General features: G+C 43.1%; 1 protein-coding gene across 7 annotated transcripts in view; it reads right to left on the bottom strand.

Annotated features, from left to right (window-relative positions):
• The window catches only part of arhgef9a (Cdc42 guanine nucleotide exchange factor (GEF) 9a), a 224,866-nt gene that overhangs the window by 101,342 nt on the left and 100,798 nt on the right, over positions 1-22,726 (bottom strand). For all 7 annotated transcript variants that reach the window (XM_078412533.1, XM_078412536.1, XM_078412540.1 and 4 more), the window contains 2 exons: positions 17,006-17,185; positions 1,551-1,742 (listed from right to left, as the gene is read on the bottom strand). In XM_078412533.1, the coding sequence (XP_078268659.1) occupies positions 1,551-1,742; positions 17,006-17,185 (372 nt within the window). The remainder of the gene's footprint in view (positions 1-1,550; positions 1,743-17,005; positions 17,186-22,726) is intronic.

Below are 22,726 nucleotides of genomic sequence, written 5' to 3'. Positions count from 1 at the left end.
ATTCCCTTAAATATATATTTTTTGAGCTTGGGAACTAATCCGGGAATCTCTCGTGTGAGGAATGCTCACATTGTGTGCAATTTGGTCTCGAAACCCAAAAGAGGATATAAGTCCATAAGTTATACGAGTAGAATTAGGCCATTTGGCCCATCAAATCTAATCCACCATTCAATCAGGGCTGATCTATCTTTCCCTCTCAACCCCATTCTCCTGCCTTCTCCCCATAACTCCCGACACCCATACCAATCAAGAATCTACCAATCACCGCCTTTAAAATATACATTGACTTGGCCTTCACAGCTGTCTGCCGCAATGAATTTCACAGATCCACCGCACTCTGGCTAAAGACATTCCTCCTCACCTCCCTTCTAAAGGTACGTCCCTTTATTCTGAGGTTATGGCTTCTGGTCCTGGACTCTCCCTCAAGTGGAAACATCCTCTCCACATCCACTCTATCCAGGCCTTTCACTATGCTTGGTTTGGAGAGGGTTTAGCAAAGATTTATCAAACCAATTCCTGGGGTGACGGGTCTGTTACTTGAAGATCGAAAGAATAAGGTATACCTTTCATTATTTTGTGTTTCCGTGAATCAGCGATAATGTTGAAATATACAATAATTCTTCACTTAATGGGTATGTAGGTAGATATGGGAAAGACATTTCCTTTGGTCGAGGATTAGAAGGAGAAGGTCACTCTCAGAATACGGGGCGAGATTTTGGCGCCTAAATGAGGAGGCTTTTTTTTGCACTTGGAGAATTCTTTATTCTAGAGAGTTGGGAACGTCAGGCATTGATTGCATTCAAAACTAGGATCATAACACAAAGTGTTGGAGAAACAGCAGGTCAGGCAGCATCTGCGGAGGGAATGGATACGCAACGCTTTGGGTCAGGACCTTCTTCAGACTGATTGTAGTAGGGAGGAGAAAACTGGGAAAGAGGTGGGGAATGTCTCCCTTTTCAACAATACAATGAGAGCAATTCGCCGATTGAAAACTAATAGTTTAAGCCTCTGCAAGTTCCTCACTTGGTTCTTTAGTAGCCAGATCTGGTGATTTATCCATTTTGAGAAATGAAATGAAACTTGACGTTTCGGGTCAAGACCCTTCTTCGGAAAACCCGAAACGTCACCCATTCCTTCTCTCCAGAGATGCTGCCTGAGTTACTCCAGCATTCTGTGTCTACCTTCGATTTAAACCAGCAACTGCAGTTCTTTCCTACACATGAAATGAAACTTGCTCTTTACAATGTTTATCCCATCCCAAAAGCTTTTTTTAAAACCAAAATATTCCCTGGTGTCTTGAAATTTTATCAAGTGAGGAAGATATTTCAGCAACATTTTAGAGTAACAATAAATGCTTTCATCAGCTCAGTTTAATTCATTGTCACGTGTACCGAGGTACAGTGAAAAGTTTTTGTTGCTTGCTAACCAGTCAGCGGAAAAACTATACATGATTACAATCGAGCCATTTACAGTATATTGATGAACGAAGGTGTAGAAACGGGAAACCTCCCGTGTGATTTATGTTGTCCTTAAGATGGAATTTGGATTACCTCACAGATGTCCTTGAGATGCTTAATGTAGTGTCGTTCTGTGCTCATGATTTCGTTGATGACATTTGCTCTCATCTGGTCTCTGTTCTGGATACTTCTGCCAAGACACAGACAGTCGGAGTTTGGGCCCAGGTGTCCATTTTGAATTTCACTACTGGCTTCATTTACAGTGTCCTCCTGGTTCACCCAAAGCTGCCAGGAAAGAAAAGAGGCAGAACATGTATAATTGCCCCAATGCATTGTCATATATCGCTCCAGCTCTTATATTCTATGCCTTGACTGCTTAATTCAGTTTAGTTTTGTTTAGTGGAGAGATCTAATGCGGAAACAGGCCCTTCGGCCAACCGGGTCTGTGCCGACCAGCGATCCCCGCGCATTGCCCACACTAGGGACAAGTGTGCTATTCTGCACACACTAGGGACAAGTTCCAATTTTACCAAGCCATTTAACTTACAAACCTGTAAGTTTTTGGCATGTGGGAGGAAACCCACGCAGGTTATGGGGAGAACGTACAAACTTCGAACCGACATACACCCGTTGTCAGGATCGAACACGGGCATCTGGCGCTGTAAGACCTCAACATTACCGCTGTGCCACCATACGGCCCAATAGTATTGTCCAATAGTGTAAATCTGTGTCCCCTAGTCTAGGCACCATCGCCTTGTGGGAACAGGTTTTCCCTGTCAATGTTATCTAAAACTATTATAATTTTGTTCATGTATTTCAAATCTCCACAGAAATACCTTTGCTACAGAAGGAGAACAACCCCATCTTCTCCAACATAACATGCTGGCTAAAATCCCTCATCCCCAGAAATATTCTGCACATCTCCTTTCCCCTTCTCAAGGGTCTTAACATCCTTCCTAATCTCTGCAGACCAGAACAGAGCATATTTGTAGCATAACTCGGGCTTCATAAAGGTTCGCCAATCCCCCCTTGCTTTTGTACTCAATACCTTTATTTATGAAGCCGAAGATCCTTTGTGTTTTGCTATCTAATCTTTCAATATATCCTGTCAACTCTAAGGATCGGTGTACATACTGTAAAACCCGATCGCTCTCTTCTTTATTTTCTTTGGAAATATGCTTTTCGATCTACATTACCTTCCCCGTCCCTATCCAAAACCCTATGTCTGAAAAACGAGTGTTTACCACAACTCACTGCTGTCTTAGGAGATGCTAAACCAAACATCTGATTCCATGAGGTTCTGCTTTGTTAAGCAAACTTTGATGCCATGGCTTATCAAATGCTTTCTTAAAATCAATATTGACCACATCCATCGCATACTTTCCATGAATACTGTATTACTGGATCAAAAAGTTCATTTCACTAATCCAATACATTCATGCTGGATCTCCTCAATTGGTTTAAACCTCTCCGAGTGCTTATAATTTTTTTTTCACATTATTGTTCCTGACAAATTGCTCCACATTAATGTGGAACTGACATTATGTTAGCATAATTTCTTGAACAAGGTTATGAGATTATGAGATTCACCGGTTTCCAATTTAGTTTAGTTTAGAGACACAGCATGGAAACAAGCCCTTCGGCCCACTGAGTCCGTTCTGACCAGCAATCCCTGCACACTAACAATGTCCTGCCTACTAGGGAAAATTTACAATTATATCAAGACAATTATCCTACAAACCTGTACGTTTTTTGAATGTGGGAGGAAACAGGAGATCCCAGTGAAAACCCACGCAGGTCACGTGGAGTATGTACAAACTCCATACAGACAGCACCCATAGTCAGGATCGAACCTGGGTCTCTGCTGCTGTAAGGCAGCAACTCTCCTGCTGCTTCACCATGCTGCCCAATTTTTTGAGCAGAGTGCACGGTGGTAGAGTTGCTGGTTTACAGCGCCAGAGACCCAGGTTTGATCCTGACTATGGGTCCTTGTCTGCACAGTGTTTGTACGTACTCCCTGTGACCTTATGGGTTTCCTCTGGGTGCTCCAGTTTCCTCCCACGCTCCAAAGACACATAAGGTTGTAGGTTAATTGGCTTCAGTAAAATTGTAAATCGTCCCTAGTGTGTAGGATAGTGCTAATGTACGGGGTGATCGCTGGTCGACGCGGACTCGGTGGGCCGAAGGGACCGTTTCCGCACTGTATCTATAAAGTCTGATATCTAAAAGCAGCCGCCGTGGAGGGAATAAACAGACAACTCTTCTGTTTAGATTGTTCCCCCAGCAGATCCTGTCTGACCCACTGAGTTCCTCCAGCATTTTGTTTTTTGCTCAATTTAACAAGGAAACATGCATCCGCACAGCAGCAAATTATTTGTTTGTGTGTAAATCAAGAGGAGCAATAACTGGAATTAATACAGATAATTACCATTTTCCATTTCTCTTGTTACATCCAGGGACCAAATCCACAATTTTACATTCTATTTTTATTCAGCTCTGGTTTAATTTTAAGATGAGAGCATTTATAAAATAGCTTCTTGCAATCCAAAGATAACTTCATTGCAGCTACTATCAGTTATGGGCGGCATGGTGGCACAGCAGTAGAGTTGCTGCCTTACAGTGCCAGAGACCCGGGTTCCATCCTGACTACAGATGCTTACCTGTACGGATTTTGTACGTTCTCCCCATGACCTGCGTGGGTTTTACCCGAGATCTCCGGTTTCCTCCCACACTCCAAAGACGTACAGGTTTGTAGGTTAATTGTCTTGGTATACTTGTAAATTGTCCCTAGTTTGTAGGATAGTGGTAATGTGTGGGGATCGCTGGTCGGCGCAGACTCGCTGGGCTGAAGGGCCTGTTTCCGACTCCCACCCCATGCGGGACACTGTCACTGCACTGAGTAGCCCCTTCAGTGACAGACTCCTTCACCCCAAGTGCGTGAAGGAGAGATATAGGAGGTCCTTCCTTCCCGCTGCTGTGAGACTGCACAACCAGCACTGCTCCCAGCAGACGAGTCAACAGTAACAGCTAAGGAATACAATTTATCCTTGTCTTTACTTTTATTTATTTTATTGAATGATCTCTTGCTATTCACTTTGCTGCTGTAACACTGTAAATTTCCCAGGTGTGGGACAAATGAAGGCATATATTATTATTATTATTCCAGGCTGTTTCTCTGAACTAAATTAAACTAAAATAGGGAAAATGGGTCTGCCTGAAACACCCAGAGAAAACCCTCGCGGTCAAGGGGAGAATATACAAACTCCGTACAGACAGCATCTGTAGTCGGGATCAAACCCGGGTCTCTGGTGCTGTAAGGCAGCAACTCCACCACTGCGCCCCGATGCTGCCCTAGTAGATGCAACAAACTGACAGGACAGATGAAGGACAATACTTTTACAATTAACCCATCCACATTACTCTAAAAATGTATGACTGTTGCACATAAATAGTTTAATTTAGGGGAAGGCAGGACGTGTGACTGAGAGAGAAGAGCACACAAGGCTACGCCAATAGGTTTGGATGACGAATGAAGTGAGGAATCATTTATCCGGAGAATGGGAAACTTAAACCTGCATGTGGTTCAGGTGTATGGCATAGATAGAAGGTGTCAGGGGTTACGGGGAGAAGGCAGGAGAGTGGGGTTGAGGGGGAAAGATTGATCAGCCATCATTGAATGGTGGAGTAGACTTGATGGAGCCGAATGGCCTAATTCTGCTCCTATAACTTAGATACCTTCAAAAGCGACCTAGATAAATGGCAAAGAGAGAAAGGAACAGAAGCATATGCTCCTTAAATCAGCTGTTGTGGTTTAGCTTAAAATAAAATTCCAGATATATCTTTTCTATTCCAATTAGTGTCTTGAATATTTTGATAAATAGTCTTCTTTTTTAATCCTGAGAGCTCTCAGCTTTTTTTAAATTTTTACTCACAACTCGGGTCCCCTGACACAACAAATCAACAATGTAATTCTGGTTGTGTCTATTTTCAACTTTCTCCCTTCGCTGGAGTCACTAAGTTTCCTGGCTGTTAATTGCAAGGGCTGATACAGCTCTTCAGTACCTTGCTCAAATAGCAAATAGCTCTTGATCTTGTGCAGAATGAGTCAGGCAGTGATGATAGTATGATGAACAAGCGCAGGCCTGACAATTGAATCTGATCCTGACCTGATAAAATGTGGACGTACACATTTGATAACTGGGGTCAGTGTGCGGTGATGCAGAGTCGAAATCCTGGCTGTTTTATTTCCATGAACTTGCTCAGAGGCAAAGAGATATTTATCTCGTGTCAGCGCGCTCACACGATCAGGAACTAATTTGTTACTGATTAAGGTGATAAATAGATAAGGAGGTTCCTATTCATCACAAAATGGATCAAATGTCAAGTTTGCAACAATTTTCAAGCTTTATTAGATTCAGCACACTCACAAAACACAAGTTCTACAATCCGATAGTCAAAACATGGCAATAGATACAAAACTGATCCTTGACATTTTCACAAATAATGAAGTGTTATGTAATTCTCCCAGAAGCCCCATTTCCAAGATGTTGGTAGACATTAAGGGCTACCCAATTGTTTCGGAGTTCTTTACTGATGCCGAAGAGCATAGCATATCATCAGATTCCAACACTCCTATTACTGAACATCTATATACTATCTATGTTTGTTTGTTTGTTTCTGAACTACAGCCAAAACGGTACACGATAGTTGCGCCAATTTTAGGCCCAACTTACTCACCGTCGTCCCTTTGGTGCTAATGGCATAAGTTTCATTGAAATTGGAATTATATTTTAAAAGTTATTCACATTTTAAAGTTTAAATTTATCTCCTAGGGAGGGAGGGGGGAGAGGGGAGAGGGAGGATAAGGGGGTTGAGGGGGACAAAGTGGAGGGAAGGGGGCAGAGAAAGGAGGAGAGGGAGAGGGGAGAGGGGAGGGGGGAGTGGGGGAGGGGGGGAGGGGGGAAGGGGGGGAGGGGGATGCTGCACCAATGCAGGAGAGGTTTGGGCCCAATGGGTCCACTTGGTCTAGTCCACATTAAAGACTTGATGTGCAGAGGGATCTTGGGGTCCAAGTCCATAACTCCCCGAAAGTGGCAACACAAGGAGATAGAGGGTTAAAAAAAAGCAAATGGTATGCTTGCTTTCATAGGTCGGGGCATTGAGTATAAGAGTCAGGAAGTCGTGATGCATGAAGTCACATAGTAGTTTGATTTAGGCTGCATTTGGAGTACTGCTTGCAGTTCTGGTTGCCGGACTACAGGAAGGATGTGGAGGCTTTGGAAGGAATGCAGAGGAGGTTTACCAGAATGATACCTGGATTGGGAGAGATTGGACAGACTTGCATCGTTTTCTCTGGAACTCCAGAGGTTGCGGGGAGACCTGATAGAAGTATATAAAGTTATGGGAGGCAGAGATGGGGCAGATGGTCAGAACCTTTCCCCCAGGGTGGAAAAAGCAAATACTAGAGGGCATACCTTTAATGTGAGAAGGGCAGAGATAAAAAGAGCTGTGCGGGGAAAGGTGAGTGCCTGGAACGCATTGCTTTTACACAGAGGGTGGGGAGTGCCTGGAATGCATTGCCAGGGGTGGTGGTTGATGCAGTTACAATAGTAGCATTCGAGAGACGTTTGGATCGGCATATGGATTTGCAAGGGATGGAGGGATATGGATTATGAGCACGTAAGAGGTGGTTTTGGCATCATGTTCGGCACAGACATTGTGGGCCGAGTGGCCTGTTCTTGTGCAGTACTGTTCTACGATCTATATTCTTTATTCTAAGACAATCTAATTTCTTCAGCGAAGATAGACACAAAATGCTGGAGTAACTCTGCGGGTCAGGCAGCATCTGTGGAGAGAAGGAATAGGTGACGTTTCGGGTCGGAGCTCTTTTTCAGACTGAGCTTTGCTCTGTCTGAAGAAAGGTTTCGACCTGAAACGTCACCTATTCCTTTTCTCCACAGATGCTGCCTGACCCGCAGAGTTACTCCAGAATTTTGTGTCTATCTTTGGTGTAAACCAGCATCTGCTGTTCCTTCCTACTAATTTCTTCACAGTTCCCCTTCTACAATTTGCAGTCACTCAGTGGTAAACGTGGCCCAACTTTATCAGTAACTCCCAATTTATTCCAGCTTCTCCTTTGCCCTTTCCATCTTCGGAATATTCTACACAATGGCTTTTACCCGCACCTTTGCGTCATAGCTTCAAAAAGTAACAAGGAAAAATGTTGCTATCTGCGGCATAAATAACTCAACTACTCGCACTTCGATAAATGCATTGTATAATCGTAATTAGATGCCGCCGTTTCCTGAGGTGTCTATTTTGTCAGCGGTCTCATGCAGATTGTCATCTAATTAAAGTAGTGATCTTGACAGGCACATCACATTTAGAATTCCCTGCAAATTTGTCCAGGAAGACCGACCGGTGCAAGCACTCTATATTAGTCATCTTCAAGGTGTGTAAATCATACCCACAGCATCCGCTGCTGCAATTCAATTCTGACGTTTCTTAAATGAGCATGACTCGTGCGTGTAAGGCAGGGTTACACCAGGGCGAAAAAAGACGCAAAGTAGAATAATGAAAGAAAAAAACTCCGACAATTAGCCTGATGATCTCCGAGTTGCCCTAAATTACCATTGCAACACAAAGTGCTGGTGCTGTAAACACCAGGAATATCGCTCAACCAAGAAAACCAAGCCCAAAATCAAAGTACTATCTAAACTGATTATACAAACTTATGCCACGGGTGCTGTCTGTACAGAGTTTTTACGTTCTCCCCGTGACCGCGTGGGTTTTCTCCGAGATCTACGGTTTCCACCCACACTCCAAAGACGGACAGGTATATAGCTCAATTGCCTTGGTAAATGTAAAAATTGCCGCAAGTGTGTGTAGGATAGTGTTAATATGCGGGATCGCTGGTCAGCACTGACTCGGTGGGCCGAAGGGCCTGTTTCTGCGCTGTATCTCGAAAATTAACTAAACTAAAGGGTCTTTGAGGCGGAGATGGATTAAACTTGGGTTCCTGCTGAACTATTGACCATATCAGCATGAAGTGTGTTGAGTGATTCATGTTAATTACTGATCCAGCGATTGTTTCAGTCAAAGTTGTTGAAGAGGGGATCATCATCGCAATACAATCAGTTAATTAAAGATAAAACTAACTGAATGAGTCCATTAACTGAAAGCAAATCAAACTCACTTAATTCATAAATCAAGGATACTAGTACATGGCTCTGTTTTCTTTTTACCACAACTGGGAATAACAATCTGAAATTACGTTCAACATTTCTCTTCGGAGCCAAACTTGAGCAACATAACTTGTGTTTATTTTCAAATTATATAATCTAGAACTCTCTTGTACCCTTGACTATCTTTCCCATTTACATTTCAACCTTTCTGACTTTGAAAGGTGGCCATGTCGAAACGAACCTTGGAATATATATTACATTGACACACTTTAATTAGAGGCTTACAGTCCTTACGTTAACTCCAGATCATTTATTTGACAAGTGATTTTTTGGCTTCTGCTTAAAATTCAGCTATTGAAGGCAAAGATACCCTGGGATGTTTCAACCCGTCAACCTCATTGCAATTTCTACCTGCAGAATCCCACAGAATTGGGACCAACCCAGCAGCAAATTGGCCAGAGATCTAATTAAATTTGGACTTCATCTCTTAAAAATGCATGTAGTCCCTTATGGCACTTTCCGCTTGTGAAATGCAAGGTTAAAAATGCTGTGAAGGAAATGGTTGGAAAGGATCTCAGAAGTTTTCTTAAAAACAGTAAGAAAGAAAATTGCTGAAGGAAATGCTGGTGCTGGCTTACAAAAAAAAAACCGGAGTGCTGGAGTAACTCAGTGGATCAGGCATCATCTCTGGAGGACATAGGCAGATGACGTCTTCTTCACTCCAGCACCAAAACGTTACTTGCCCATGTATTCCAGAGATGCTGCCTGACAGAAAGAAAAATGAATTCCTCATTGCTAACCGTGAAAAGTAGGGCCTCAAGGGACGCTCTCTTCCACAGTGTGAACTCTGAAGTTGTCATCCCCAAGTATGTTATCACCGAGGAACTGGAGACGCTGCAGGATAAACACCAATGGACCAGTGAGGATGGATGCTGCTCTTTACTTAGCCTCCTCTCTTCAGAACACACAAATGTTGTCCTTCACTTCCCAACCATTGTTGAAAATGGTCTTTCCCTTTTCATCACTTGTAGAAACAAAGAACTGCTGAAGCTGGTTAATACACAAAAGGACACAAAAGTCCACAAGGACTTGCTGGAGTGACTCTGTGGGTCAGGCAGCAACTTTGAAGGATATGGATAGGTAACGTTTCAGGTCGAGACATTTCTTCAGCCTGAGGCTTCAGTCTGAAGAAGGGTCTGGACCCGAGACATTACCTATCCATGTTCTCTAGGAATGCTGCCTGACTCATTGAGTTACTCCAGCACTTTGTGTCCTTTCCCCTTCATCACTGCCCAGCTTATGGGCACACTCACTCAAAACAAACACATATTCACATCTCTGTCATCAGGCGTCTGAACGAACCTTCCCTAAGCTAGGGTACCGTCCAATTTCTACTCCATTGTGGACATGGACTTTGTGAATGGAACTGATGCACGACAATGTTGCAATCTGCGCTCTGTATCCACCCCATTGGGCTACCTGGTCTACTTCAGTTTGGCTTGTCTATATTTATGTACAGGATTATCTGGTTAGCTTTTCGCCGTATCAGTACACGTGACAGTAATAAGCCTAAACCTAATAAACCTGAACTTAAACCTAAAATCTTTCTATTTCCTTTGTTTCAGCCACTCACATTATTCTTACTTCACCTACTTCTCTCGGGATTCTTATCCTACATTACATTTGAGAGAATTATTTCATTCAATTAATTCTTATCCAGCTTCTTTAGCTTAGTTTAATTTAGTTTAGTTTAGTTTTTCTTAGAGATACAGCGCGGAAACAGGCCCTTCAGCCCTCCGAGTCCGCACCAACCAGCGATCCTCGCATAGAACAGAAACCAGCCATTTATTTTCCATTACATGTACAATGTACTTTTGATGTATAATGGTCCTGCCATATGCAAACTATAGTTGCAAAAATAGATCAGAAGCTGGGTAGTCTGTTCCTGATGTCTCAAGCTGATTTTCTTCTAAAACTGAGACCTGGGTCCAAGTCTCAAGCAGTCAGCACAGCAAGCTATCACATTACCCTACTAATTTAGTTTAGTTTAGAGATACAGCATGGAAACAGACCCTTCGGCCCATCAACCAGCGATCCCTGCACACTAACACTATCCTATACACAATAGGGACAATTTACAATTGTACCAAACCAATTAGCCTACAAACCTGTAGGTCTTTTGAGTGTGGGAGAAAACCAAAGATCTCGGAGAAAACCCACGCAGGTCATGGGCAGAACATACAATCTCCGTACAGACAGCATCCGTGCTCAGGATCGAACCTGGGTCTCTGGCGCTGTAAGGCAGCAACTCTACCGCAGCGCCACCGTGCCGCTATCTTACATATTTCTCACAGTTTTTACACCTCCATCACAAGCTTTAAACATCAACACCCTCATTTAACTTCTCTTTAGCCAACACTTGCCCTTTTAAAGTAGCGAACAATGCAATGACACCAGCTTGCCCAAACAAGAACCAACTCTCATCAGGAGCCTGACTGAGGTGCAAAACCAGTCATGGAAGCCAAACAATATTTTTTGCATTATCATACTTGTGCAAGGTTGATTGTTTAATTGAATAGGTTTGTGCCATCTAATTGTACCCCTTCATTGAGCACTTGAAAAATGCAGCCCTTAGACTTTAGAGATACAGCTTGGAAACAGGATCTTCAGCCCACCGTGTCCGCGATGACCAGGTTAATTGGCTTTGGTAAAAATTGTAAATTGGCCCAGGTGTGTAGGAGGATAGTGCCAGTGTATCAGTGGTCAGCGCAGACTCGGTGGGCCGATTGGCCTGTTTCCACGCTGTATTAGTTTAGAGATACAGCTTTAGTTTAAACTAAATGTTCATAAATCATGTTATAGGAGCAAAATTATGCCATTCAGCCCATCAAGTCCACTCCGCCATTCAATCGTGGCTGATCTATCTTTCCCTCTCAACCCCATCCTCCTGCCTTCTCCCCATAACCCCTGACAACCGTACCAATCAAGAATCTGTCTAAAGTCTAACGTCGACATTAACACACAAGTACGGCTGACCAACAAATGCCCAATCAAGTGGAAAATAAACAACCTGGAAATGGTTGCCATGGCAATATGCTCCATCTAAAAAAAATGTCTTTGCGAAGAAGATATTCCTGGCCTTCACACCGAACAGTCAGGACCTCTTGGAATGTTTACTTTCACACCAGGCCCAAGAAAAAGGTCAAATACGATAAATGTCATATTTTGAGCAAATCTAATCAATGAAAATAAGACAGACTTCAGATTTAGTCGATCTGAGATTCCAAACATTACATTTACCAAGTGGGACAGAGTCTGTGGATCTTCGGTGAGGGACATCCTACATTTTTTTAACAAACGAGGTCATCACACTGTTAGGCAACAATGTCAACATAAATGGAAAAATTGTATGTTTAGACAGGATTGTATCTTCGTGGATTAAGATGTGCAATCCACTAATGCAATTGAATCAGAATAAATTTATTAATGTGCAATAAATGCACAGTTAAGCCATGGTGAGTAGTTACATTATTTGTGAAACTACATGACTTTGTGAGTCAGCGTGCTTAAAACAATTTACATAACTGATGATTATAATATGTGGGCTCCCTGCAGAAATTTGCTACATAAATATATCATGCTGAAAGTGAGTGTAGCTTTGTATGGCAAAGAAATTACACTAGTATCTCAGCTCCATCCTATCATGCTACAATTCTGCAAAGCCATTTGGAGTTGTTTTGTAGGAAGGAACTGCAGATGCTGGTTTAAACCGAAGATAGGCACAAAATGCTGGAGTAACTCAGCGGGCGGGACAGGCAGCATCTCTGAATAGAAGGAATGCGTAATTTTTCGGATCGAGACCCTTCTTATTTGGTTTGCTTCCTTATGGTATGAAATGAGGTAATTCGGCCCATTGGGTCTCTGCCAGCTCTCCAAGCAATCTCATCAGTCTCATTCCCTTGTGTCCTATCCCCTCACACAACCATCTGCTTCCCTCATCTGCCGAGGGGGAGCATGTCCAAACAATCAGCATAGCTTTCAGCAATACTGGAAAACCCAGACAGTCACAAAGCACGGCACAGCAGCACAGCTGGTAGCGCTGCTGCCTCGCAGAGTCAGAGACCCGGGTTCGATCTTGACCTTGGGTGCTATCTGTGCACGTTCTCCCTGGAACTGCGTGGGTTTCCTCCGGGTGCTTCGGTTTCCTCCCACATCCCAAAGACTTGCGAGTTTGTAGGTTAATTGGCCTCTGTAAAATTGCCCCTAATGTGGATGCGAAAGTGGGATTACATAGAACGTATGCACGTGAGATCGATGGTCGGCGTGGACTCGGTGGGCCGAGATGCCTTTTTCCTTACTGTATCTCTCAACTAAACAGCAAAACCCTACACAGGCACCAGCAGAGTTTGAGACTGGACCTAGGTCAGTGGAACTGATTTGTGTACATATGTCTGCGCATTGTTATATAAACAATATAATAAATGAAAAAAACTTTCATTTTAATTTATTATATTGTCACAGATATATATATATATATCTGTAACAATATAATAAATTAAAATGAACATTTTTTTCATTTATTATATTATTTACAGAGTACTTTCTTTACATATTCTGTTGTACTGTTGCAAATAAGGATTTCATTGTTCCATTTGGGACATATGATGACAAAACACAAACGTTTTACATTTTATACCAAGCCAAGTTTAGTTTAGTTTAGAGAATCAGCGCAGAAACAGGCCCTTCGACCCACCGAGTCCACACTGATCGGTAATCCTCGCACATTAACACTACCCTACACACACTAGGGACAAACGTTTTACATTTTATACCAAGCCAATTAACCTGCAGACCTGTACGGCTTTGGACTGTGGGAGGAAACTGAAGATCTCGGAGAAAACCCATGCAGGTCGCGGGGAGAACGTACAAACTCCGTACAGATCGAGATCGACCCCGGGTCTCTGGCGCTAGGTAAGGCAGTAGCTCTACTACTGCGCCACCGTGCTGCCCAAAGTCTGTGTGGATTTCAGTGTGTCAATTTATTATAACATCACTGGTTTATTAAGACAGTTAACTAAATTAATTTTCTCTCATTTCATTTCTAGAATCAAATTTATCTCCTAAGCAGCTTCACATCTGTGAGGAAATCAAAGTTCTGAGTAAACAATATCACCCTCGCATAATTGTCTCCCGAACGTTAATCAACTCAAAGTGATTCTTCTTTCATTTTTTATTATTAGCTAGGAGATCCTTTTATCTAATTATAAGGTGGTTTTCTGGGATTTTATAAAATGAATGGAAATCTTTCTGAGATTCCAAACTCACTTTTTTTCTCAGTAATACATGTCTTCAAATAAATCTTAAATGTATATCAATGTCATAATGCTGCCTTATGTTATTGATTCACTGTGTTAGTCTGTATGCATGGATTTGTATTTCTTACATTAATCAAAATCCTGCCTGATCGTTTCATGATTTTTCAAAAAAAATAACCTCGTAACATCAAATTATTGATTAGTTCAGATGTCAGGGGTTATGGGGAGAAGGCAGGAGAATGGGGTTAAAAGGGAAAGGGAGATTAGCCATGATTGAATGGCAGAGTAGACTTGATGGGCCAAGTGGACTAATTCAGCTCCTATAACTTATGACCTTGTGTCTACAGTGGCTGAAAACAAAAGGTGGTAGCTATATTTTGAGCAATTTGTCTTTCCTATGCAGGCTTCCGGAATATAAAATGCTTGAAGATAATAATGTGTGGAAGGGCTAATTAAGCTAAGTGTATGCAATGATTCCTGGACGTGCATATCTCTGAAGATCTGTCCTGGACTCAGCACGTTGATGTGGGCGGGCAGGCGAGGTTGAAGATGGCGTCGGCGGTCAAGGATGGGCCACGTGGGTGCCGGAAGACGTACGCGCTGCCGAGAACAAAGGAGGACCCGGCAGCAAAGGGGGGGGGGGAGAGGGGACCACCATGAGGGAAGAACAAAGGAGGACCTGGCGTAGGGGGGGGGGGGGTTAGAGGGGACCACCGTGAGGGAAGAACAAAGGTGGACCTGGCGTGGGGGGGGGGACAACCGAGAACTAAGGGAGACCACAAATGGAATGTGTTATGAACGGTTTGTGTAAAACGGAATACTTTGTAACTTTGTCGGTGCACTTTATGTGGAGACGATTTTATTCCGTTGATCCGCCTGTTCCAATTCCAGACCTCGGTGATTTAAAAATGGTGTTGTTTTACTTTGTCCTTCATCTATTATATCAGTCAGTCAGAGAGTTGTAAATCTGTGGAATTCTCCTCCTCAGAAGGCAGTGGAGGCCAGTTCTCTGAATGCATTCAAGAGAGAGCTAGATAGAGCTCTTAAGGATAGCGGAGTCAGGGGGTATGGGGAGAAGGCAGGAACGGGGTACTGGTTGAGAATGATCAGCCATGATCACATTGAATGGTGGTGCTGGCTCGAAGGGCCGAATGGCCTACTCCTGCACCTATTGTCTATTGTCTATTGTCTATCAGCTACACATAACACTTTGATGAGATCACCTCTTGTGATGGTACTTTTTTTTTCAGTTCTCGGTTAAAACTTCCTTGAAATCACTGCCCTGACCTATTAATCTAAATGAGTCCTATAAGATTGAAAGGCAATGGGCTCTGCCTCCACTTGCAAGGTGCACGTACCGCAGACTGCTATTATGTGGAAGGGGCGGCATGGTAGAGCTACTGCCTTACAGTGCCAGAGACCCGGGTTCAATCCTCACTATGGGTGCCTGTCTGTACGGAATTTGTACATTCTCCCCATGACCTGCATGGGTTTTCACCGAGATCTTCGGTTTCCTCCCACACTCCAACGATGTACAGGTTTGTAGGTTAATAGGCTTGGGATAAATGTATAAATGTAAAATTGTCCCAAGTGTGTGTAGGATAGTGTTAATGTGCGGGGATCGGTACGGACTCGGTGGGCTGAAGGACCTGTTTCCAAGCTATATCTCTAAACTAAACTAATGACTTTGACAAGCAACAAACCCGTTTGCATTATGTAACACCAAAGAATCAGCTCTTAATGTACATTATTCACCCCCAAGTGACGCTTTATCACCGATTTTGGCTGACGAGACAATCTCATTTGGCAACATCAACTTAATATTTTTAGTTATTTGTTTCCCCTTAATTAGCAGCCATCCAAATAAAAAATCATAATATCCTGTTGAAAAAAACAAGGAACAGCAGTTGCTGGTTAATACACAAAAGGACACAAAGTGCTGGAGTAACACAGCAGGTCTGGCAGCAGCTTCAGAGAAGTTTAATTTAGTTTAGTTTCGTTTAGTTTATTGTCACATGTACCGAGGTGAAATGAAAAACGTTTGTTGTGTGCTAACCTGTCAGTGGGAAGACTAAACATGATTACAATCGAGCCGTCCACAGTGTACAGATCTACGGTAAAGGGAATAAAGAGAGAACATGGATAGGTGACGTTTCCGGTTGAGACCCTTCTTCAGACTTCTTCAAGAAGGGTCTCGACCCGAAATGTCACCTATCCATGTTCTCCAGAGATGCTGCCTGACCTGCTGAGTTACTCCAGCACTTTGAGTCCTTTTGCGAACCAATATCCTGTCCAGCACCCCCAACAGTTTCAATGTACTTGAGGATAGTTTTGACACCAACATTAATAGGAAGGTATAAGAGTAGTCTTCAATATTGTCTGTTCCCCGATCTGTGGAGGCTTGACCTATCTAATCACTGTACAGTATATTGAACGGGTAAGTGATTATTCGAGTTACTCAAAGACAGATAGATGCTATTAGTCACAACTCATCGCATCCAGTACTTCAGGGCAAAGAATGAAAATAGAGCATTTGTCTCAGTTGCCCTAATCTGGAGGCACAGGAAGGGAACTAGTAAGCCTTAATATTTTATGGTTATAAGAATTGCTCATTATTTTATATTATGTGCCGTATTGCAAATCCATGGCTTTTTGAGATAAAAACATTAAAACATGTACAAGCACAAAAGGAGCCTAAAGTTTTTGAATGGAATAGAATTGAATTGAATACTTCATTGTCACATGTGACAAATCACAGGGAATTCTTTGTTTTGGCTACCCCAAGGTATGCAAAATGACTTAAGTTTATAGCTTTATCAAAATTTAAAGGTCTCTCTGTATAAGTTTCTTTGATATAAAAATAACTTTTACTGTTAACAGAACCGCCATGCAAATTTCTAATTTCCTGATCCTTTCTCCGTTAACTTTTACATTTTCGGTTCTGACAGCAAAACAACGGTTTGTCATCCACCGGGAGGGGGGATTAATTTCCGACGCAGTTTCCAGCAATCGAGCGTAATCAGAAAAGGTCTAATTCTCCGTCACTTACCCTCACGAAACTGGCTGGGAACCAGCCTTCCTCATCGTCAATCTGTCCCCACCACCAGTCCTTGTTGGAAGCATCGAGGACTTTGATAACGTCCCCCGCTTTGAATGCCAACTCACGGTCGGCCATTGTGACGTGATCCCATACTGCCTCAGCACTGACAATGTAACCGCCACTGATCAGCTAAAAATAAGCACAGAGAAGGGAAGAAAAAAAAGCACAAGAGTTTAAAGTCATTATCATCACGAGTGAGTAACAACCATCTCGCGCACATTTGCTGCTTCGCAATCAATATATGCCGTTTTGTTTCGGAGATAAGGCAGCACAGTGGCACAGCAGTAGAGTTGCTGCCGTACAGCACCAGAGACCCGGGTTCAATTAATGGCTACGGGTGTTGTCTGTACGGAGTTTGTACGCTCTCCCCGTGACCGCGTGGGTTATCTCCGGGTGCTCCGGTTTCATAGAAACATAGAAAATAGGTGCAGGAGGAGGCCATTTGTCCCTTCGAGCCAGCACCGCCATTCATTGTGATCATGGCTGATTATCCACAATCAGTAACCTGTGCCTGCCTTCTCCCCATATCCCTTGATCCTGCTAGCCCCTAGAGCTCTATCTAATGCTCTCTTTTAAATTCATCCAGTGAAGTGGCCTCCACTGCCTTCTGAGGCAGGGAATTCCACAAATTCCCAACTCTCTGGGTGAAAAAGTTTTTTCTCATCTTAGTTTTAAATGGCCTCCCCTTTATTCTTAGACTGTGGCCCCTGGTTCTGGACATGCAGGTTTTGTAGGTTAATTGGCTTTGTAAACTGTCCCTAGTGTGCAAGATAGAACTAGTGCCTAATCTAAAAAGATACAGCGTGCAAACAGGCCCTTCGTCCCACCGAGTCCATGTTGGGCATCAATCACCAGTTCACACTAGTTCTATGCTATCTCACTTTCACGTCCACTCGTTACACATTCAAAGCAATTTACAGCAGCCAATTACCCTACCAACCCACACGTCTTTGAGATGTGGGAGGAAACCGGAGCCCTGAGAGGAAACCCACGCGGGGACAGGGAAAACATGCAAACTCCACACAGACAGCACCCGAGGTCAGTTTCGAACCCAGGTGCAGTGAGGCAGAATCTCTACCAGCTGATTGACTAGATAATCATATGGAATATCCGTTGGGTAAAGTTGACAAAACATGAATGGATCTCAGCAGAAAACTAGTCCTAGAAAAGGCCCACATTTGTGAAAAAGGATGAAAAAGTAAATAAGACTGGGGCACTCAACAACAAAATATTCATTACATTCCCTTAGAAACCGCACTACAGTTAAGAGGTGGCACAGTGGCGCAGCAGTAGAGTTGCTGCCTTACAGCGCCAGAGACCCGCGTTCGATCCTGACTACGGGTGCTGTCTGTATGGAATTTGTGCGTACTCCCGGTGACCTGCGTTGGGTTTTCTCCGGTTCCTCCCACACTCCAAAGACGTACAGGTTTGTAGGTTAATTGGCTTTGGTAAATTGTAATTGTCCCTAGTGTGTGTAGGATAGTGCTAATGAACGGGGATCGCTGGTTGGCACGGACTCGGTGGGTAGAAGGGCCTGTTTCCGCGCCGTATCTCTAAACTAAACAGAAGTTTAGTTTAATGACTAAACTAAACCAAACCCGAACGGGAGAATGAAAGGCAGCATGGAGGCCAGAGACAAAAGGGGAGGGAAATAAAAATAGAATGAAACGAGGGAGGAAAGACGTCAAGTTTTGGAAAGAGTAAGATGAAGGTACAAATAAAAGAAGAGAATGTATGAAAGAGAGAAAGTGAAAGAGAAACCTGGGCCGAGGATAATAGCAGGTCTTGTGTACGTAGAATTGCCTTAATTGTCACAGGCCTTGATGTGTGTATCAGAGTTATGGCTTCAAAATGTTGAGTGTCTCTGGTATGGACTGGAAGCTGTGGGATGCCATTGCTGTTACAACTACTGAAGTCGCTTAGCTTCTATCTCATTCATGCTGCAAAAGGCTGTGAGGCATCCCGTGTTACATTATTGCCATGGTAGGCAAGTCCACCGATCTCTCCATGGCCAACCATGAGCAAAGCTTTCTTTCAAATTTCAAGATACCTCGCGATTGAATCAAACCACTTGCCATTCAATTTCACAAAGTATGTGTTGATGCCATTAATCTTCATGGGACCATGTTAGCAATGCATACATCTCTGGCAACAGATGTGGTTCTTCTATTATGAGGAAATTCACCATGTTGCTATTATTTGACACTGAACCGAAAGCGAAAGGTCATATTCACTCCTCAGGGGGCGCTATCCACAGATAATTAATTGATTAACCCTCTGTAGAAGGTCATAAGGACATAGGTGGTAGAAGTAGAATTAGGCCATTTGACCCATCGAGTCTACTCCTCCATTCATTCATGGTTGGTCGATCTCTCCCTCCTAACCCCATTCTCCTGCCTTCTCCCCAAACCTCTGATACCTGTACTAATCAAAAATCTATCTTTCTCTGCATTAAAAATATCCACTGGCTTGGCTTCCACACCCTTCTATGGCAACGAATTCCACAGATTCACCACCATTTGATTACAAAGAAATTTCTCCTCACCTCCTTCCTAAAAGAACGTCCTTTTATTCTGAGACTATGACCTCCAGTCCTTTTAAGTAACTTCATCTCATACTCCCCTCCTCTCTCCCATCCATCCTTGCCCCCTTCCTCCTCCCTTGTCGTTTCACCAGTTCCACAGTTCTCCGCATTGTTTCTCTTGAGATCACACCTTCCCCAGCCAACAATGGACCGACCAGGCAACACCCTGCCTGAGGTCATTTGTGGTTGGCCCTGATTGCTCCACTGGCTTGGCTTCTACTGCTCACTGCTTTCTCAATGCTCTACCTCTCCCTCACCCCCTACTTTCAGTCTGAAGAATGGTCCCGACCCGAAATGTCATCCATCCTTTCTCTCCAGAGAAGCTGCCTGACCCGCTGAGTTACTCCAGCATTTTGTGAATAAATACCTTCGATTTGTACCAGCATCTGTAGTTATTTTCTTACACTATTAATGAACCATATGTGTTCTTTAGAGTTTGAAGTAATCATAGGCAAAGAGATAACCACTTCTCCGATTCTTTTTAACAAAATGTCCGACTGTAGTATTTTGAAAAGATTGAATATCAGAAATTCTACCCCTTTGGACTGCTGAAGAAGCTGTAGAACTTTTATATGTATAGCAAAGATTGGCGATGTGCCTGGTATAAAATATTAAAGGATATTGACAATATTCTTTGAGAAGTTGAGAAGCAGAAAATCGGGTCTGGTGACAAGTGGACGTGATTAGTAGTTGTAGAGAACACGGCACAAGGAATAAAATTGATTAATTCTTTCAATTATGGAATAAATTAGCATCTTAAGCAGTGACTAAAAGCTCAGTTTAAACATCCAAGAGGAAAATGGATCATGTTCTGGCTCAGTTTAAGAGGTGGGTGGTGTGCATTTGACTTGGACCAAACAATTGGGAAAATATCTTGATTTTTTTTTCCCTTTTATTTCAATCCGTTTCTGTGGTGCTTTCCGTCAGCTAATGTTTTCATTTCTTGTCAGTCATCCTGCAACGTCTCATTTGGGCAGTCAATATTCATGGTGAACCTTGGCACGTCATTTATTCATGGCAGTCCTTCATCAGATGTTCGCATGCAAATTATTTTGCCGCAGATTGTTGGCTCAAAATCACGATCAGTAACCTTTGCCATTCCCCTCCTTTGTCATTCCGTTTGAATTGCAAAAACAGTTTGAGGGCTCACATTAACATGTAACCGAGGTGAACTGATTCAAAGATAGACAATAAATGCTGGAGTAACTCAGTGGGATAGGCAAAATGCTGGAGCAACTCAGTGGGTTCAGACTGAAGAAGGGTCTCGACCCGAAACGTCACCCATTCCTTCTCTCCAGGGATGCTGCCTGTCCCGCTGAGTTACTCCAGCATTTTATGTCTATCTTAGATTTAAACCAGCATCTGTAGTTCTTTCCTACACATTTTAACTGATTCAACGTACAGTCTTATGAATATCCATTTATGTACTGACCATGCTTGCATTCTTATTTTATTTTTTTAATGAATGCTTATTTAGTTTTGCTATCCACTTTGCTGCTGTAACCCTGCAAATTTCCCCGTTGTGGGACGAATAAAGTACATTATTATTATTCCTACAGATACTTCAGGCTTTTAGTAAAGCAGCAACTCTACCATGGCACCACCGTGCTGTCCTCAGTTTAGAGATACAACATCTTCCAGCCCACTGAATTCAAGCCGACCTACTCACACCAGTTCTATGATATCCCACATTTGCCGACACACTAGGGGCAATTCACAGAGGCCAATGAACCAACAAAGCTGCAATTCTTTGGGCTGTGAGAGGAAATTGGAGCACTCAGAGGAAACACACCAGGTCACAGTGGAGAACGTGCAAACTCCACACAGATAGCACCCGAGGACAGGATCAAACAGCGTCTCTGGCGCTCTGAGGCAGCAGCTCTACCAGCTGTGCCACTGTGCCACCCTCTTTCCTCGTTTGTTTTTGTTTCTGGCACTACATCCTCTCCTTTGACAAATGTACCTCAGGAGAGATAAATGCGAAATGTTACATTTGGATAAGAAAAGTAAGGAGATGACACAGTTCTTGGAAAAGATCAATCTAAATGGAATAACAAGCTAATAGATCAGGTGGTGCATGATCAAAATAACTGACAGTAACAATAGAAGCCAACAAGGCTGCAAAAAACTAACAGGTCAACCGCCTCGGCTTATTTTCTGGAGAGAATTAAAAAGCAGAGGTCACTAAATTTGTAACAAACCTTTGTAAAACTCACACTTGGAGCAGTGTGTAGGAAGGAACCACAGATGCTGGTTTAAACCGAAGATCGACACGTAACTCAGTGGGACAGGCAGCATCTCTAGAGTTGATTCCTTCTCTCCAGAGATGCTGCCTGTGCTGCCGAGTTACTCCAGCATCTTGTGTCTGTCTAACACTTGGAGCAGTGTAGTTCTGGTCACCATAAAGTGAACAACATAAACATAAAGTGCTGCAGAGGATTAAAGGGTTTAGGAGGATGAAACCAACAATCTTGAGTGAGACCTTGCAGGAAAGAACGGACGAGGTTTGCTTTACACAGAGAAGACTGCGTAGAAAGCAAACACGAGATTTTGCCATGTGAAAAGTTTCCAAAGACTTAGAGAGTAATTTCATTTGTGGGGGAGAAACGAATTAGAGAATATCCACATAACATTGTTGTAGAGTCATAAAGCGTGGAAACATGCCCTTCGGCCCAACTTGCCCACACTGACCAACAAGTCCCATCCACACTAGTCCCACCTGCTTGTGTTTGGCCCATATCGCTCTAAACCTATTCAATCCATGTACCCGTCTAAATGTTTCTTAGTACCTCCCTCAGCTATCTCCTCTGGCAGCTCGTTCCATACACCCACCACCATGTGTGTAAAAAAAGTTACCTGTCAGGTTCCTATTAAATCTTTTCCCGTCACCTGAAACCTATGTCCCTGGTTCTCGGTCCCCCTACTCTGGTGTATTTAACTGATCATTTCCTCTCATGATTTTGTCCACCTCTATGAGATCATCCCTCATCTTCTTATACTCTAAGGAATAATGGTGCAGCCTGCTCAACCTCTTGCTATTCCTCAGGCCCTCGAGTCCTGGCAACATCCTCGTAAATCTTCTCTGC

This window comes from Rhinoraja longicauda, chromosome 15 (genome assembly GCF_053455715.1).
Source record: "Rhinoraja longicauda isolate Sanriku21f chromosome 15, sRhiLon1.1, whole genome shotgun sequence".
Taxonomy (NCBI): domain Eukaryota; kingdom Metazoa; phylum Chordata; class Chondrichthyes; order Rajiformes; family Arhynchobatidae; genus Rhinoraja; species Rhinoraja longicauda.
The sequence above is the reverse complement of the archived record's forward strand: the minus strand, read 5'-3'. Positions and strand labels throughout refer to the sequence as shown.